The sequence below is a fragment of the Syzygium oleosum genome, unplaced genomic scaffold, assembly GCF_021117445.2.
Source record: "Syzygium oleosum isolate NSW1041296 unplaced genomic scaffold, Sole_v2.1 Sole_v2.01, whole genome shotgun sequence".
In the NCBI taxonomy this organism is placed as follows: domain Eukaryota; kingdom Viridiplantae; phylum Streptophyta; class Magnoliopsida; order Myrtales; family Myrtaceae; genus Syzygium; species Syzygium oleosum.
Window position 1 is genome coordinate 35958597 of NW_026607485.1, and position 19272 is coordinate 35977868.

The following is a 19272-nucleotide window of genomic DNA, read 5'->3' on the forward strand; positions in this document are numbered from 1 at the left end:
TCACCGGTGCAAGTTTATCTAGCCTTATCAAAGTTGACTGATCTTTGAAAGTGTTTACAGTTTGCTTCTTCGCTCCTAGTTTTATCCTTGGTTGATTATTCTCTTTTTGCCTTCAACATTGACAAGGTGAGTGTATGGAAGCAAGTTGGAAGAAGATCATCTACCCGCCATGGTATTTCCATCGATGTCTTAACTATTGATAAACATCGTTTTGATAAAGGAATGTGTGCTACATGTTATCGTAAAAGAAGGGAAAATGACACACAGAATTTTTGAATTTTGGTTCAATGTGCAATATCGTCTCCCAACTTTTAATTTATTCAATGTATCAAATTGCAGTTGTCTTGCAACGGTTTCGGCAGCAATTCTCTTGCCATACCGGGCGACATCACAGAAGCCCCTTGATGTCGTTCGCAACGCTTTGGGCGTCGTGAGCAGCTCCCAAGAACCCTCTTCTCGACAGTCCCACGCAGTATAAGCCATTCTTTCCTTTCCACTTGTTTGGACAACTCGGCTTCACGATTCCATCGTCGTTCAACAGGCAATCCTCTTCCTGTCATCAGGAAGGGAAACAAAGTGAGAACTGCATGATCTGCTCTATAACTTCTATGTGAACAGTCAGTCGATCATAGTCCCGGACAATCATTTACAAAGTATCGGCACATCTACCGTCCGTCCACTGTACTCAAATCAGCTATATGTGCCAACTACAAGAAATTTTTAATACTGTTTTGGAAGCCATCGAATTAACATTGAGTACAACCATATCTCTTAACCAAAAATTGGAAAGGAAGAAAGAAGGTAAAGCTATCTTTTTGCGTCATGAAGTGAACGACAAATTCGAGAGAGAGCCGGGTACCTTGACCTTGAGCCACTGTTTCGTCGGCCGCTTAAAGCCGGTGGCGAACACAATGGCATCGAACGAATGCGAGTGTCCATTCTCGAACACCACTTCGTTGCCTTTTATGCTTTTGACTGCTGGCAAAACCTGCAGAAGAATGTAACATGTCGTCCAAGTTCAAGCAAATCTCAAGCTCCTTAGGTCTTGTTTAGTAACGTTTCTATTCCCAAAATCAATTTCTATTCAAAAATAGCTTTTTCTATTTCTATTCCCTAGACAAGTTTCTAAACAAAAAACACGTTTAGTAACTGCAAAAAATATCTATTCCCGGAGTAGAAAAAGAACAGAAATACGTTTGATAGGACACTAAAAATTTCTACTCCCAATTTTTTTATTTAATTATAAAATTATCGGTGGAAACTTAACAATTCATGTTTGGATAAAATTGGACTAGAAATAGAATATGAATACATTATGATATAGAATTGGATGATATTAATACAATCATAAAGAAAATTACTCACAAAGCAAATACTAGGTGGTGGTCGATGAAATTGCAGTTTAGGAGACTTAACAATTCATGTTTGGATAAAATTGGATTAGAAATAGAATAATAATATATTATGATATAGAATTGAATGACCTTAATATAATTATAAAGAAAATTACTCATTATAGATAAAGCAAATATCGGGTGGTGGTTAAGGAAATTGCATTTTAGGATGTAGGATTTTAGGATTTGGGGTTAGGGGTTAGGGGTTAGGGTTTTAGGATTTCGGGTTTGGGGTTTTGGGTTTAGTGTTTCAAGTTTCAGGTTTAAGGGTTTGGGGTTTAGTGGTTTAAGGATTCGGGTTTTAGGTTTTGGATTTAGGGTTTAAGATTTGGGTTTAGCTTTTAGAGTTTCGGGTTTGGAGTTTTGGGTTTAGTGTTTCGGGTTTAAAGATTTGGGGTTTAGTGGTTTAGGGATTCGGGTTTTGGGTATTAGGGTTTAAGGTTTAGGGTTTGGGGTTTATGGTTTAGGGTTTGGGATTTTGCGGTTTAGCGTTTTAGGATTTAGAGTTTGAAATTACGATTTGAGGGTTTAGGTTTTAGGGTTTATGGTTTGGGATTTTAAGGTGTTTTTGGGTTTAGGATTTGGGGTTTAGGGTTTCGAGTTTTTAATTTTAGTGTTATGGGTTTTAGGGTTTGGGTATTGAGGTTTAAGGTTTTGGGGTTTAGGGTTTAAAGGTTAAGGCTTAGGGTTTGAGGGTTAAGGTTTAGGGTTTTAGGGTTTGGGGTTTAGGGTTTAGTATGAGAAGCTGATCTTGTTTCTCTTTTTGTTCCAGAAACATAAAAGAATATTTTTTTTACTTCTTATTTCTGTTCCAAATCTATTTTCTGACCACTTTTATGTTTCGGGAAACAAAAAAATTAACTGACGTTACTAAACGGATTTCTATTCTTTTTCTATTTCTGGAATAAAAGAACATAAAAACAAAGAAACAGAAACGTTACTAAACATGCCTTAATGACATATTCACCTTATATCAATCTTGCAATCAGTGAAACTGTTCAGACAATAGCTTAAAACTTCTCATATCTCCTTGCAAAATCCTTAATGATAATAATTAAAAGACACGAGTACCTGAATCTCTCCGCATCTGATCTTCTTGCAAGTGCCAACATCGACAAGAGGGTACTTGCCATACTTCATTTTCATGGTGAAAGGGCCCTCCTCGGGTTTCGGGATGCCGAACTTGCTCATGTCCCCGAACCACAGGCGGCTCGCGATCATCGTCAATCTCTCGGCCCAATTGAAGGACAAGTACTTCACCATCACCACCGCCCAGTTCAACATCTCCCTTGTTACAAAGTTGACCTGCAAAGTCACGCAAATCGCCCAAAAAACATAAAACAGTGAAGAAGAAAAGCCACGAAACGCCTCCATACAAAGAGATTTGATCCACATATGCACCATAAGTACATTAACCTCCTATCTTATCAAGCAAATCCAACGGTAATTTCATGTTCCAACCTCAATATTTCGCCCGAAAGTGTTCCAATATTTTCTATCAAACTCGTTTCCTAAACTAGATTAAATCGCACTCCTTACAGCAAGCGTAAAACTCATTTCTGAGCTTGGAAAGATCTCTCTCTCGCACTTGCACACGCATGTGTGCGCTTGTGTGGTTGCGACCACAACCTCAGTGATCACCATGAACAACCTTATGTGTGGTATATTTCCTCGAACCCATCTTATTTCTCGGTACCAAACGTAGCCTATAAGAAAAAGCTAGAGCGCAATCAATGGAATTATATTTTTCACTCTGATGAGCTTCATATCATCTAGACGTATTCTATTATAAATCAATCATCCCCGTATTAAAAGTATGCGAAAACTCACGCTCAATCTCACAAAAAATCTCGATTTTTCATATAAATCATGCACCATGATCGGTTGTGTATCCATTGTATACGGAGAACATGTCTATAAAATGTGTTTCTATACTCCAAATGAGGAAAGATCACATAACGTGGGTATTAGTGTATAGCACGGTGAACGTATGCATGCGTGCGTGCTCCGTATATGGAGAAAAGCATGTAATTAATCACCGGACTCCGGACGACGATGGAGGTGATGGCACCATGGTCGGCTAGATCCAGCGCGATCTCCATGCCCGAATTGCCCGACCCGACCACCAGCACTTTCTTCTTTGCAAACTCCTTCCCGTTCCTGTACTCCGTCGAGTGCATCGCCTTCCCGCCAAAACTCCCCAGCCCCTCCACCTCCGGCACGAACGCGTCGCAGCTCTCGCCGGTCGCCACCACCAGGAACCTCGTGCTGTACTCCTCCACCGCCCCCTTGCCGCCGGCCGACACGTCCCTGGCCGCCACGTGCCACCGCCCTGAGGCTTCGTCGTAGCGGGCGGACTCAACGGACCGGTTGTAGACCGGGCTGATGCGGAAGTGGGCGACGTAGTGCTGGAGGTACTGGACGAAGAGGGACTTGGGAGGGTACTTGGGCCAGTCGGCGGGGATCGGCACGTGCGGGAGCTGGCAGGTGTGCTTGGGGAGGTGGATGTGGAGGCGTTCGTAGGCGTGGCGCTGCCACAGCGGGGCGAAGCAGTCGGCCCGCGCGAGGAGGAGGAAGGGGATGGAGAGGGAGGAGAGGGCCCCCGCGGCGGCGATGCCGGAGGGGCCACCACCGACTATGATCACTTCCGCTTCTTCGTTCATGTTTTAGTGGTCGAGAGAGAGAGAGCAGTAAAGAAGAGGATTACGATTGTTAATGGTGAATGTGAGGATGGAGGAGTGCGTCTGGACCCTACTGCTACTTAGGGGTGAGAATGGTCAAGCGGGCGGACCCTAACATGGAATCGGGAACCGTCAACTAAGGACCGATTTCGCAAAGTTGAAATTAGGAATCGCTTGTTGTTCCATGGACCCACCAAGTTTTATGTAAATAAAGGTGACTGAGAGTGAGAAAGGGAGGCGATGGACGGTTAGAGGTGTGGTCGTAAGTTGATGGAAGTTGAAAGTCGAGCTTCAGGTTAGGGATTTAATGGTTTTCATTTGTCTAAAAATGTTTCGCTTTTTTTTTTTTGTTGAAATTTTATATATTACCGATCCAGTCTAGACTAGAACTGGAAACCGGACCGGTACTCATCGATTTTAGTAAATTAGAACCAGGAATCGGACCGGTCCTCACGAGAACCGCCGGTTCCGAGCCGATCCGATCTGGTTTCGAGCGATCCGAGCAGTTCTAGATTCCATTGCACACCCCTACTACTACTTGGAGTCTCCTCCCTTGTTTGCCTGGGCATGGGACTCGTATCATTTTCAATGATTGAAGTTCCATTTCATATGATAATTTTTGGAAAATACATGCAATCCCTTTGGATCCCAAGTTTAATAAGATTTTATAGCTCCATATTAATAGTAAAGAACGTTTGTAGCGAGTTCCGGTTAGTGTAAACTTCGGGGTTGATTGCATCGATCTATGTCGCGAAATATTACTCCATACAGGAGGACCAGAGATTTGTGTGCATAGCCAGGATGGAATAGTCTAGCCAAAAGATTCGAATATCCCATGTTAAAAATGAAACTATATTGAGAAAAGTTTTGCTGTTTGAGTTGCAGTTGAGGCTACCCCATTCTTTCAAATAACCTTCGATCCTAAACAAACCCGCCACCGCCACCGCCACCGCCACCACCTCCGCCTCCACCGCCACCACCGCAACTCTGCCTCTCTATCTCCCTCTCCACGGAGCCAATCGACTCTGTCTCCATCGGCGACGGAGCTAAATCATCTTCAACGCAGCCAAATGTGCAGTAGAGAGCAAAACTAGCTGCGTCGACTCGGGCGTACCCGACTCTAGCTTCGCCATTGCCCTACTTTGAATCGAGAGGGAGAGAGAAGAGAGAGAGAGAGAGAGGGTGAAGATAGGGAAGAGGAGAGACATATCATTGTACGTCATAAAGTAGTATTAAAGGGGGAGTCATATGTGCCATGTGGGAGCCGCAGCATCAACGTTGCAGGTTTGCCACCATGAAATCTCTCTTTTGAGTTGTCTTTAGATATATTTGGGTGCATGCTCCGAATAGAAAGCAAAGGTTTTATCAGCATAACAGCTTTTGAATTAAAGTATGAGTAACATGTTGTGAGTCATAAATTATTGAAAGAATAGATCTCATAATAATTTATAATAGATTGTGCTAGCATCATTGTCCTCCACAGCATGACGGTGTGACGATCAAAGGATAGTCACAAAATTTTCTTGAAATTTCAAAGCAAAATACAGATCTCTATTTCACGTTTAGACAAGCATTTTCAACCATTAAGATTTGTCCCAGTGGCCACCCTTCTTACTTGAAAAGTGGAAGGTGAGGAGTTTGATTTCCCACCTTATTAGAGGGGATAGGGATGGGGACGTGTAGTTTCATATGTGGGTTTGGGACGTGTAGGTTCATATGTGGGTTTCGACTCCTACGCCCTGCAAGAATTGGGCAAAAGTTTAAGAGTGAGTTGAGAGTTAGTGTAGGATAGACAAAAAAAAAAAAAAACAGACAAGTATTTTCCATTTATAATTATTTGTTATCTATTTTTTTGTGATCCAAAACATAATATTAATTTAACAGTAGATTAAAGACTGTCACTTAGTCATTTCTCCAAAGCAAATACCTTTTGAGAAAGAAGCTTGAGAGAGGATGAACTAAGGCTCCGATTGTTTCGCGATTTTTCTCATTTTCCGAAGTTTGGATTGCTTAGGGAAATGAGTCAACGGAACATGTTTTCATAGTCAACTGAAAATCTATACTTAAATTCAGGAAAATAATTTCCTCTTTAAAAAATCGGAAATCATTTTCCAAAATATGATTAGATATCGGCACTTATACCATAAACTCTGTGTTTGGGTTTGTTCCTGACTCTTGGCAACGGACCCGGGTCCATCGAGATTGGGTCCAACACCTTGGCACCCGCGTCCGAGTCCATTGAGGCCGGGCTCGAAACCCCGATGCCTGCACCCCTTTCCATCAAGGCCGGGCTTGGGTTTATTAAGGTCGAGTCCTGTGCTCCAGTCCCCAGTACCCCGGAGCCCGTGCCCTGGTCCCTAGCGCCCGAGTCCATCGAGACTAGACCTGGGATCGATGCTTGTGCTCGTGTGTGGGAAGGGTCGGGGTCCATCAAGGCCGAACCCGAGGGCCCTGGCCCGTACGTGCCTAGATAAGGTATGTCTATTTAGGAAAATCAAATTAGGTTTTCCTAATTAAACAGCGGAAAATATTTTTCAGTTCATTTTCAAGTTTCAGCCAAACACCAGAAAATATTATTATTTTCCTGGAAAATATTTTTGAGAAATGTCACATTTTCCGCGAAACAAACGAAATCAAAATGACGAATATAAAATTTATTAAGCTATGACGGGCTAGTGGCGGCCCCCCGCCCCTTGTTGGTCCCAAAAAATTGCTTAAATTTAAGGGTTAATACCATGAAAAACCTCAAACTGATGTATTTGTGACAAATTTACCAAAAATTAATTTTGGGTCATCAAAAATCCGAAACTGGTACACTTACGACAAATTTACCCTAAACTAATTTTATAGTCTCCAAAACTCCAAACTAGTATACCAGTGACATGTTTACTTTTCGTTAGCTTTAGTCAAATTTTACCGTGAAATTATTGAGTTAGATCAAATGTGACTGGCAAGTCCACGTGGAAATCCATATTAGTTAGGGGCAAATTGTCACAAGTATATCGATTTGAGATTTTTGGCGAAAAAATGAATTTAGGGTAAATTTGTTACAGGTGTACTAGATTAGGGTTTTTTGTGATATTAATCCTAAATTTAATCACAAGTAGGGCTAACTCCCTAAAAAGACCTTAATTACAGGTCCAATCTCAATTTTGCTCCCGAATTTCCTTTTTATCTCGAAAAAATCCTCAACTTTTACTTCAGTCTCAAATCTGCTCACATGTCTGGAAATCGTCATCGGTCCCTTCAAGATTGCAACATCAGGAGGCTGCTGTTGTTCCACATGAATGTGAGGGTGTTGATGAAGACGTAGGTTTTGATAACGAATATCTAACTCAGCTGGTGTTGATAATTTTGAAGATCCTGGTGATGATTTTTGGAGGTGTGGGAAGATTTAAGATTATAGCGAAAATTTGGGATTCTTTTTAGACAAAAAAAAAGTTTGGGACATAATTAGAATTTGACCTAAAGTTGACATCATAGGTATAATCTTCGCCCCTCTTTCCCACCTCGATTTCTTGGGTTGCTGGTGGCGCATGGATTTTTTTTGTTTTTGTTTTATCTTGGCAATTGATTATGTGAGCCCTATATGTTCCATGTAGATTTACATGATCAACGACAGTAAAGACTCGATACGATATGCTTGAATTCAAGCAATCATTTCCGACGATGCAGGTGTAGCATATCAATCATTTTTTAAGGTAAGCTGCACCAAACCCTACAATCATTATTGGCCCCGTAGGATTACCATATCAATAGTACGCTCTTGGGTGGACGAGAGCCATCCAGCATATGAATTATCCCGTTCATGTTCATCAAGTAAAGCTCTACCTAGTCTCTACAAATCTTATGCAAACAAGGATCTTTTTAATAGGTGGCCAAAAAGAGAGTAAATAGTACCACGGTATGTTTACTTACACACATTTTGAAAGTTGTAAATAACATACATTAAAAAAACGATCACATACTTCAGTGGATTTGTTTAAATTTTCAAAGTAAGTCGTGTTCTAAGCGCACCCTTTTTAAAGATTTTTCATTCAAATAACAGCTGCTAAGATAATTACGAAAACCTAATTGAAATCTGCATAGTCGAGACCGAGACGTGATAGACACATATGGCTGATCTTAGGAAAAGTCTAATGTGAAAATAGCATGTCTATCCGTCCAATACATCCGTCAAACTCACGGCGACCGCCAAAGGAGGACCACCCATGCTAAAATATCTTGTTCCGCCATGACCATTCCGACCCCATACAGCCACACATCTCATAGAGAGAGAGAGAGAGAGTACTCGAAAGGAATCGACCGATTATTTTGACCGCCGCCCGCCCGATATACCTGACATCACATTTGCCTTCGGAAATTTAGAACCGCTCGTATTTTATAAGCTTAGTACAACACGTGTCGCTGTCATGTGGTGTATTGCCATCATCGTATGAAATACCTTCTTCTTTACGGTGGCTCTAGTCACATGCAAGAACTTAATGATGAAGGCGCGGCTTGTATGTAGATTAGGCACATGACCCGTGTCAAGTAAAAATATTGTCTTTGCTTGGATCAACCACCGGTACTTTAGCTTGCGTCTTCCCTCATCTGTGAGATGAATGGCGGGATTTTTAAGAGCTTGGAATTTATTTATTGAAGATAGGTTTGTTTCGTCAAAAGAATGGATCGGGACTTGATTGCAACATGGGTCCAACGTTTAAGATTTCTTATGTAATATGAGAAAAGTTTGGAGTATTGTGAGAAAAAAAAAGGAAAAAAAAAAGGGAAAAGTATGAAAAAAGTCATAAACATATTATTGTATTGATATTAATTCAATCATAAACATTTTAATCAGACCAATATAATTCTAAACCTATTTATATTGATACCAATTGAGTTCATCTGGTCAATTTAGGTTAAAAATTATCGACGTGATATCGGTCATCCTATGTGACACGACTGGCACTGACAAGGACATTTTTTTGAAATTTTTAAATATTTTTTTGATTTTTTTCTTTTCGTTTTTTCCTTCTTTTTTTTCTTTCTTTCTTTTCTCTTTTTCTTTTTTCCTTATTTTCCTTCGCCAATTGCCAGCCTCCGTGATGACCGCCAGTGATTGCGAGGGCTGGGCGAGGGCCTCGTAGGTCTCACTTGATCTGGCAAAGAGTGGGGCATGGATTGGGCAAGTGTCCCATTGCCGAATTTGGCGAGGAACAGCCTCATCTAGCCCTCGCCCTTGCCGGCGGCTGTAGGAGCCTGGCGACTGGCGGAGTGAATAAAGAAAAAAAAAAGAAGGAAAAGAGAAGAAAAAAAATAAAAATTAATAAAAAATTCGAAAAGACAATGTCCATATCAAAGCCAGTCGTATCACGAAGGACGGCCGATGTTCGTGTTAGTAATTTTCGGCTAAATTGGAACCGATACGAAAAAAATTTATGACTAAATTAATTCAATTAAAAATTTAAAATTAAATTAGTATAAATGTAATAATTTTGGGGGTTTTTGTTACTTTTCTCCAAAAAAATGTGAACCGTGGCCCAGGTGTCTTGTCGTGTGCATCGAGGACGGAAAAAGTTCTCTCTTTCGTACTCGTGACATTATGATTGTTCTGTTCTCTTCTGCCCCAAAACAAGAGATAATTAAGAGGTGTTGACTTCACGCATCATCTTGGGAAAAACATTCGATGCGGGTCGTTTACGCAAGACATATTCTGGAATGTAGAGGCCACATCCTGAACATGACACAAGCTCCGTTCAACCCACAAACACAAAAAAGCAACATGACAAACACAACTTCGATGAAAAACTGAAGCAGCTATTTCGCGCATCGCTGCGTCATTGTCCCCGTGGATGACAAATTTCAGCAGGCATCGCATGCACGCGATGCTAACACGCGCCGTTTGATCAGACGGTGGATACCCTTCGTCCGACGATATATGTGAGCTAGCTTGCATCCGAATCCGCCATTTGGTAAAACAATGGAAATAGCCATGTCTCAGGTCATTTTGTATGATGCGTACAACTGCGCATGGCCAAAGAAGCTGAAGGTCCAAGTCATTCTAGAATCGACAAATTCAATAATGGAATCGGTTGCTTCCATTCGTGGCCCGAAAACCAAAAAAGTCAAGTTGTTTTCCTTCGTAAGGCACTAGTTGTAATGGGACAAGGACTGTGCTGTCGCCGATCGGGGGTATGCAGCCACCGGATCCTGGTCCCCAGAAAGGGAAGGAAAATCAGAACGAGAGCGGAGACCATCTGTACAATGGTGGTTGCTTTAAGATTGGTCTACAAAATCGATACACTAATTGACGTGCAAGACCGTAAGGCGTTTAAAATGAAATGGTTCACGCGACATATTCGACACAGAATATTAAGGAGCTGCTTATTTAATTGATATAACGATGTTATAAACCAATGTTCAAATACTTGGCATCTCTGTTGGGCTAGAATCCCATGAAGGTAGACCAACCCCAGAAATTGGGTACCACATCAGAAAACTAGCAGAAAGCTCAAACGTGTTTGCTGCAATACCTTCATCTTTTTCCCAATATAAGTATTTTCATAGTCTGTCATCCGCACGTATTAGTTGCTAACCTAAGAAGCCAGGATTTTCAGCCTCGAGACTCATCAATAGGCTGAAAGAGTGCCGTGTAATGGAGCATTCAGACCCACCTTTACTATATATGCACGGGGTCGCTCCACTGTGTAACGAAGCGTATCAAAATTATGAAATTTCTGGTATTTCAAAGGATTGTCAGCTGACGACCGTCTCTCTCGGCGAGCCCGGGATGTATTGCACGAAGCCCCTCCCTCCAAACACCGGACGCATACAAGCATTATCGAACTTACGCTAGTAATAGTGCACGGTGTGAGTAGGAGTTGTGAAGAGCATGCGTAGACTGCTCGGACGGGTTGTACCGTTTTGGCCGTTCATAGCAACTTCCGGGTCTTGACCGATTTCGAGTAGAGGCAACGTAAGAGATTTCAGTGAGGATGCTTCAGATTCCGCCATGCTACTCAAAGGCTTCCGCAGGGGCAGCAGGAATCTTATTAGAGGTTTGGTCAGCAACCCAAACACCTGCAACAAAAGAGGAGAATAGTCTATACATCAGATTTGTCGCTGTTAATTCATAGTTCTTAAAAAGAGTGTGCGGTCTAAAGTTTTTTACAGAAGCTCATACTATAGACATACTGATCCTTAAATTGAGGCCCATGCAGGCTTCTTTAGGATCACCTGTGGTAAAGCCGGGTACCCAAACAAGAGATGGCTCTGAATAGATGGGTTTGCACCTCCATCCAGTCCAGAAACCATAAGCCTTAATTTGTGCTAACGTTTCCCACCTTCCAATTAATTTATAATCTAGCTTAATGGCCATTCAGATTTCTTGCTCATGCAATAGAGGCTTAATTTGCGGAATACATGGCCTGTGAACTGAAGCCCCATTGGATTATATGAATATCCCACACAGATTCTAACTTGACGAAATTATACATGTATACGTACTATTGTGCCAGAGTCCGCTAAAATAAACCACTGCCCTTACCACTGTGCTGAAGAGGATTATTGAGATGGTGCTGGTGATCATGATAGCATTTACTCGCAATTGCGTATGGCCTGATCTGGTAAACTGTGTGAAAGTTGAAATGTGAGCTTAGCACATTCAACACTCAAATATAGGAATGCAGCTTCAGTGTATCGTGGATAAATCATCTGGATGAGGAATAGGAGATGGACAAAATTTTGTCCAAGAAATCTTAAGAAGACATGAGGAAATACTTATTGACAGGAAGGCAACATGCTCATACTCAGATAGTGCCCAAGAAAACTGAAACGTGGCCCAAAGTCTAGCCTAAGAAGCATATGAGGATGTTAGAAGGGGTTCTCTGTCAAGTTTATGTGACCATAAGACAAAGTAAACTAAAAAAACTCCACAGAGCCACCACAGATATCGAGGATGGTAATATCGTCAACTTTTTAATTTTCTTCCAGATATAGATTTGGCAGTAGCAGTTTGGCAAACATACTTATCTTATAAGTTACAACGGACTACATACAAAAGGGAATGCTACCTAACAAAACTACGTTAGCAGTTACATCAGTAAAGCGCATAATGTTGGGCTACACGTGAAATTGAGATAACAAAAAAATGCAGGAAGATAACCACATTGACTATAGTGACTGTATCCGTATAAATAAAAATCATACAATTGCTCTGTTTCTATGCATGCAGACGGGTGTATTTGATTTTGAAGGGCACAATGCAATTGGCCAACCTTTGCATTGTATCTACGTTAAGACTAGACTGATTGAAAAGGAACTATGGCATCACCCTAACAATATATAGCCAACGTCATTAATAAGTCAAAATTTTCCCAGTGATACCTTATTATAAGCAAGTGCCATTGATACAGCCCCTCGCATGAGCCCAGCCCACCATATTGTCACCTGTTATGGTTTCCATCATTTGTTGGCTCATATGATGGTTAATAAAGGTAATTACTTGGAACTAGAAAAGCCGACCTGTTGCTTAAAACTGATTTTATCATCTGGAGACTTTTTAGTTAAATTGGAAATGAAGGACAGGGGGAACACAAAAGCAGCCCTCCCAAGGACAACTAGGCCAAGCAGTATGGTGCTCACTCCAACTGACGTGCCTGGACTGCACAATTCATCAAAGGAAGAAAAAGACCTCTCGTCAACAAAAGCAACATATAAAGAACCAAAAGAGGACCTTAACCCAGGAGACATCCCAGCAAAAGTAAGAATACTAGTATTAGAGAGTAAAGTGTATACTTGTGAATAATTTTGTGTGATGCACTCGCATCTCACCTATACGCACACCAACAAAATGCGAGCAAGCATAAAAGTGCACCCTTAGAGAGAGGGCAAAGGAGGGAGAGAAGCAGATCGATAAACTAGACAGAGATCCTGCAACAAACTATCGCGGCCAATTCAATAATGTAATTGTTGTAAATATTCGAGCACTACCTCTTGCTTACGGATCTCCACTTTTCGATGTCCAGGGCATCCATGCCAACGTACAAGAAGATGAAAATCTCAGAGATAAATGACATTGTTGCAAAAGCATGCCTGCATAAAATGGAACCCAGAATAGGATCTGCATTATTTTTTTGTCCCGCATTGTTCTTTTTTGTAATTTCATTCATCAAGAAAAATTAGATTGTAGGACAGAGAATAGCATTATTGATTGACAGGAGAGAATTACATACTTGGTTGTTACTCTTGAATTTTCAGTCACATTATGCCAAGTGTAATGTGACATCACAATCCCACAAAAGAATACTGTAAGGATGCCACTTAAAGAGAAAAGCTGCATGAAAATAAAAATTACATCAGTCAAATTCAGTTAATGAAAGCAATTGGACCCCAAACTTGCTACACCTAAGAAGGAATCATATGAACCTTACTTCTGCCATCATATATGAAAGATAAGCCATGAGGATCATCAGAGCAACTTCACGATCAGTAGAATGCCTGAAAATTGAAAGACAGCAACATCAGTTTCATAACAGTTCAAGATGCAAATGAACACGGAAAGACTTGAATTTATATATCTGATTATTGGAAAATAAAATTCTGAGGCACCCTTTTAAAGCAGTGTATTGTGCAATGGCACCTTTGGCAGTTCAGCCTCCATCATATTCGATAGATAATCAATTCAAATTACTCTGAAGATACCAGAGCAGCATCTATGCTACAGCTGGAGCTCAAAGTCTACAATACGTCACTGACAAACTGATTCATTATGTCTTCAGGATGCGACCTATGAGGATGTCTAACCAAACTTTGTTCATTACTATAACATGCTTACTGTTCTTTCTCAGAGGATGTTAAGCCATAGATCTTCTTTTTCTTATAAATCATATTGGCAATCCTCGTCTCCACATAATACCACTTTAGCCAATTAATTTAACAAATCTCAGCTAATAACCTACTGGCAATAATATAAAGTCAGGAAAGAAAACAGGCTACAACTCCATGGTGCTCTGCATCTAGGCAGAAAGCAGACTACACCAAATTACTCCTAGTAAGGGACCACATTCATCTCCATATCCCAGAGGAAATGATTTAGATGGACTTCCATTACATTAAAGAAATCGTATTAGAAAACTTAAGCCTGGCGGATACCTGCCGAAGTAGAGTTTCTTAATGATATATGCACAGAGTAAACCAACCTGCAAGTAAAACCAAACAAGATGTCACCCTATAAAAACTGCATTAGTATCCCAGAAACACAACGCTTGAGACAATGATGCATCATGGATTAATATCTATGGCAAGCACCGAGCACCTAAAACTCCAGACATTATCCCCAAAGTCCTAAAATATGCTCTGAAGATTTCAGAAAGAAATACGGGAATTAGCTAGTGTACTTAAGAGGAAAACTGGATAAATCTGCTACCACTTTGCTTCATCCACTAAGCTGTCCTTCATCTGTGTTTCTCATTACTAAAAGTAACTGAGAAACACTGAGGGAGGACGGGATTGATGTTTAACACAAACAGGAAATTCAAATTGCACAACGGAAAAAAAAAATAATGGGAACACAAAAAGATCAAGGATACAATGAACAGAGAGGAGAAACTTACAGCTACACCAAGCAACGTGCTTGTGAAAAATAAATTGAACAGACTGCCAGCAAATCGTGTGGCAATGCCCGAGGTGATATGAGAGAGATCAAATCTTTGGAGTGCGTTGAAGAGGACAACAGAAGTAGCATCATTAACCACGCCTTCTCCAAAAACTAGACTGTATAGTAGAGGCGTCTCATCCTGATTTAGCACCTGGACGTCAAATTGAACGCTTAATTTGAATGTCCGTCTTGTCATCCAAATATAAAACACATTCGCCAACTGAATGCAGCTTTACCTGCAATGTGCAGACAGAGTCTGTGGCAGAGAAAATTGCTCCAAGTGCTACAAGTCAAGGCAAGGAGTAGTTAATATCTGAAAACCATGCAAATGACAGTTGATATGCAACAAATGTTTTTTTTTATGAAGGTAAAACCTATATGGTTTACAGTGAGAGTGACCTGACAATAGCATATATGGATCTACTGAAGGTAAATGAACCAGTCTCTATCTTTCTGTTCTTTTTCTTTTTTCATGAAAAACCATTCTCAAACCCAAAGTATATGTTCTTCTTAGTAATTACAGATTGCAAAGGATTCAAGAAACCTGGAAATCCCAATATGCATAGTAAAGAAAATAAACCCTTCATCATGCAGAGTGGAACTAAGTTTCTAACCAAACTCTATGACTACATAAGACAGAATGCTCCTGTACTCACATCAAAGATTTGGGCTCTGTCCGGATTGACTTTTACTGTTTATTTTTTTGCTTAATTAAATTCTTTCAGTTCACGCACTTTGACTTTTCCTAAATCTAAAACACTTAAAACTTTCACAACATGCAAATGTTGAAACGTGGATCCATGTAAAGTTTGTTCATAACTTTTTCAAATTAGAATAATACTTTAGATTTGGGGGAACAAAAGGTATTTTTTATTTATTTAAATTGAAGTAAAGAAGCCCTTAACTTCAGGAAGCATGCTTTCTGTCAATCAAAATAAAGAATAAGACATACCAAAACAATCTCCCATCTCCACGAAGCCAACATTCAACATTTTGAACAGCTGCGCAGAACCTGTATTAACAATAGGACAGTTATAGAATCACGCAAAGCAGCATATGCTCTTCCTCTGCTATCTTCTTCTGATTCTTCTTTCTTCTTTTTGGCTGGAAAATCAACTATCATTCTTCTGTTTTTTTAAAAGGCGGATTGCACACATGATACTCGATAGGAATATGACACTTGAAAACTAACCTGAGCCTGTAGTTCCACAAGGCACTAAACTAAACCCAATTCTAAATTCACTGTGGAGCTCTATTTTGTCAACCATTTCTTTTGCCAATATTTTGGCAACAGAGAGGCATTATGCAAGAATTTTGACCCGAAAAGTAAAATAGCCCTCTATGGCTGACGAACTAGCAGCGACTCTTGAGAGATGCTCTAAGACAATAATGGTCTTTCAAAATGAATAGTAACAATGATCTTGTTTCCTAATTACATGGGAAATTAGCCAGGGTGCTAACATTTTCTGTTCCTTTTTTGGGCCAATACCAGTATGCTAAATATAAAACTAGAATAGTTCTCCAGATTTTCTTGACTCTTTCACTGCAACAAAATCATCATGCAGTGCGGTGTACATACCTAAAAACAATTAACAGTGCGCGGATTCTACAAAATCAATGAAATTCAAGAGGTTCCACCTGGACAAAGGAAATTTCTAGCCTAATCTGTAATGAACTAGAAGTTTGCCACATTAGATTCAGGACATACCTAGTGATATGATAAAGAAGGATATCAGAGTACCAACCACCCCAAATAGAGTAATTGTCATGAAATTTCTGAAGAACTGCTTCTTTTTAACTTGAAACCTGGGGAAATGAAAATTGCAAATAAAGCATTGGAAAGAAAGTGAAACTAAATTATATGTTATCCTATCCCAGAATGATGCAAAGTAATTACAAGTACACAAATTATGATGGCTTCTGTAAACAATAGATCAGCATCCAAGACAACAGTAATGTGCATGATGTGCCAAGCAAATATCACACAGACACACCAGAGAGAGAGAGAGAGAGAGAGAGCATACATCAGTACACCTCGGCAATCTTAGAGGAAAGTAAAACATTTCTTCAAAAAAACAAAATAACTCTTTCAATTTCGAGTTGATCATAATCTATTCAATGCTGCAGCCATTCCATGTCAAAAGTCGGATTGAAGAATTTAAAGTACCAAACAAAATCTACCAGTAAGTATTATACCACTCAACTGAAACAGTCAACCAGACTTTCTAGTTTCTCGTAAAATGTTTGCAAACTGAAATCTAAAAGTTAATAGGCTCCTAAACTTCATGCAAAATGACTGCATTAGCACTCTATCAATATCACAAATGATTGCCCTGGTCGCAAGCTATAAGTATTTACAATTATAAAGTTTACAATTTATTTTTTATCTCAATTCTCTGAAACTGAACCAGTAACATCAGCTTGACGTCCATTTTTATTTTCTTGGTTTCTTTGCGATGTACCTTTCTTCTTGTTTTGGGATTGTCCCACCTTCACTCGTATTCCAAGACTATTACAAGCTATTAGGTAGATGGGATAGATGGTTGTTAGTAACTCTAGTCTCTCAAAAAAAAAAAAAATGCAAACTCCAACTTACCCAGCATTAAAGATGATAGGTGGAAGAAGATATATAAAGAAAAACTCCTCATTGAAGACCAAGATATGCGAGCTCTTTCCTTCTGTGGTGAGCAGAAGAACAATTCCAGTACAAATACCCTGCAAGAAAGCAACCATCCAGAAACCATTTTTTGGTGAAAAAAATGCTCACAGCATCCTTCTTTCATCATAAATCCATTTATTCCGGATCTCATAACGAAGAACTCACAATCGTAAGGGCTGTAATAGACTCGTTAATCCATCTGCTTTTCTCCAGAAGATGTCCAATGATGATACAAGTGCAAAGGAGCAGAACGAACAAAGTGATAGCATCCACAGATACTTGATCGGATTCTGATCGCATCCCTAGATTCATTAGAACGGAGCCCAAGCCGAACCCCATCACGCCACCTCGAATTCAAGTTGTTCCCGAGAAGTCAAACGCTGCCCATAGCATTGTGATTATGTCTGACAAAATTCTTTTCTTACTGTTTGGACAGTGAAGAGTGTGAAGATTCTATAGGGGTAAGTCATAAGCATTTCTAGTAACACTTTTTACATGGTTGATGATATGACGAATTATATTATCATGTACTGTGCAGAATTATATTTTTTTTTCAGAGCAAAAGTACAGGATATTCTTGTAATTAACCATCTGAAATGAGTTTTACATGCGCTCTTTGTGGCAGCTAAAATTATTAGCAAAGGCTCGCTATTCTTTGGCAAGGTTTAAAGGTGAACAAATTGTGATCCTATCGCAGGTTAGTAGTATCTATATTTTTCATGATTTCCCTCGAGGCTTTATGAAATTCCAATCAAATCTACTCCGAAAATTAGACATCAACAAACAAAAGAAAAACAATCATTTGGCTTTCCTTTGCTGTCTTATTCCATCTGGAGAACTATATCTTGCAGTCTCCCAGATCCTTCTCATTCAATCACGACCGTATTTCATCATCCCTTTTCATATGTATAGGTGCTGGCAAACGAAGTAAACATAGGATATGAAGACATGAGCAATCAACAGGTAATATGGCACTGTGCGTATTTTAGCTTTTTTAGATTAGTATTTGCCATGTACTCAAGAGGAAGTATTATCAGGTCTTGAAGTTCAACGGCACTCGAATAAAAAACATTAATCACCTCGCCCACCTCATTGACCGTAAGTGATGACTTTTGCTCCCTTTCCCTTCTTAATACGACCTCGGTTACCATGACACTCGTAATTTGTTCACTGGTTTTCTTAGCATGTAAGGACAAGTACCTAGTTTTTGAATTTGAAGAAAACTATCTGGCTGTCCTGGAGAGAGAAGCAGCTGTGGCGGCCTCGTCCTGCATTCTCAAAGATTATGGGATTCCAGCCGAAAGATCTTCAGATCTTTTAGAACCTTATGTGGATTCGCTAACGGATAATGAAAAAGTAGAGCAAGATTTCGGCGATAGTCCAGTTTCAAGTTTGGAAATCGGGAATGATGGAATTTTGTGGGCATAGTTAACCGACAGTCGAAGTTGGCCTAATTTTTTTCACCCTCATAGCATCTCTACTAGAGGCAGGGTTGCATCATCGATAAGGATGATATTATTTTTTCGAGCCTGTGTGATTCTTGATCAATTTTTTCTTTATCAGGTAGAGATCGAATTATGAGCGGTTCTACATGTAAATTATCGTAGTCGTATTTTTTTAAATTTTTTTTTGACAACCGAGTAATTCCAGATCTTGGGTCGAACAGATCATGAACAGATCATAACGAATGAATTTTTTTAATGACACTCGAATTGTTATATGCATATCTTTTTCTGTTGCCTTGATGTAGCATTTTGAATTCACTTTCACCGGTGTAAGTTTACCTAGCCTTATCAAAGTTGACTGATATTTGAAAGTGTTTACAGTTTGCTTCTTCGCTCCTAGTTTTATCCTTGGTTGATTATTCTCTTTTTGCCTTCAACATTGACAAGGTGAGGG

At 39.9% G+C, this 19272-nt stretch overlaps 2 protein-coding genes and 1 long non-coding RNA gene across 5 annotated transcripts; 1 reads left to right on the forward strand and 2 right to left on the reverse strand.

Annotated features, from left to right (window-relative positions):
* Positions 1-145: 145 nt before the first annotated feature.
* Positions 146-4128, reverse strand: LOC115665626 (probable indole-3-pyruvate monooxygenase YUCCA10). Of its 2 annotated transcripts, none has more exons than XM_056314205.1 (4): positions 3434-4128; positions 2466-2699; positions 866-988; positions 146-553 (listed from the first exon to the last, which is right to left on the reverse strand). In XM_056314205.1, the coding sequence occupies exons 1-4, from the start codon at positions 4055-4057 to the stop codon at positions 389-391; spliced, it is 1146 nt and encodes a 381-aa protein (XP_056170180.1). In that variant the 5' UTR covers positions 4058-4128; the 3' UTR covers positions 146-388. The 2 variants fall into 2 exon arrangements, with proteins under 2 accessions (XP_056170180.1, XP_056170179.1); XM_056314204.1 differs by having other exon boundaries at positions 860-988; positions 3434-4125.
* Positions 4129-10415: 6287 nt separating this feature from the next.
* Positions 10416-17751, reverse strand: LOC115681961 (sodium/hydrogen exchanger 1-like). 2 transcript variants are annotated; one of them, XM_030606081.2, is made up of 14 exons: positions 17539-17751; positions 17311-17429; positions 16423-16520; positions 15667-15726; positions 14951-14997; positions 14671-14865; positions 14210-14256; positions 13489-13555; positions 13291-13391; positions 13049-13150; positions 12581-12719; positions 12443-12505; positions 11604-11687; positions 10416-11137 (listed from the first exon to the last, which is right to left on the reverse strand). In XM_030606081.2, the coding sequence occupies exons 1-14, from the start codon at positions 17710-17712 to the stop codon at positions 10910-10912; spliced, it is 1524 nt and encodes a 507-aa protein (XP_030461941.2). In that variant the 5' UTR covers positions 17713-17751; the 3' UTR covers positions 10416-10909. The 2 variants fall into 2 exon arrangements, with proteins under 2 accessions (XP_030461941.2, XP_056170391.1); XM_056314416.1 differs by lacking the exon at positions 12443-12505.
* Positions 17752-17764: 13 nt separating this feature from the next.
* On the forward strand, positions 17765-19038 carry LOC130138893 (uncharacterized). The gene is made up of 5 exons (XR_008817180.1): positions 17765-17834; positions 17999-18070; positions 18286-18336; positions 18411-18471; positions 18557-19038. It is a non-coding gene; the product is annotated as an uncharacterized LOC130138893 (long non-coding RNA).
* The last annotated feature ends 234 nt before the right edge of the window (positions 19039-19272 follow it).

Bases quoted from the DNA above. Each gene is read 5' to 3' on its own strand.
- LOC115665626 (XM_056314204.1), bottom strand. From the start codon at position 4,057: ATGAACGAAGAAGCGGAAGTGATCATAGTCGGTGGTGGCCCCTCCGGC. The intron at 989-2,465 runs GTACTCGTGTCT...ATTCTTCTGCAG, and splicing joins TCAGATGCGGAGAGATTCAG to GTTTTGCCAGCAGTCAAAAG. The intron at 554-859 runs GTACCCGGCTCT...TCCTGATGACAG, and splicing joins AACAGTGGCTCAAGGTCAAG to GAAGAGGATTGCCTGTTGAA.
- LOC115681961 (XM_030606081.2), bottom strand. From the start codon at position 17,712: ATGGGGTTCGGCTTGGGCTCCGTTCTAATGAATCTAGGGATGCGATCA. The intron at 14,998-15,666 runs GTATGTCTTATT...CTTGACTTGTAG, and splicing joins GGAGATGGGAGATTGTTTTG to CACTTGGAGCAATTTTCTCT. The intron at 12,720-13,048 runs GTAGTGCTCGAA...TGAATTGTGCAG, and splicing joins TGGAGATCCGTAAGCAAGAG to TCCAGGCACGTCAGTTGGAG.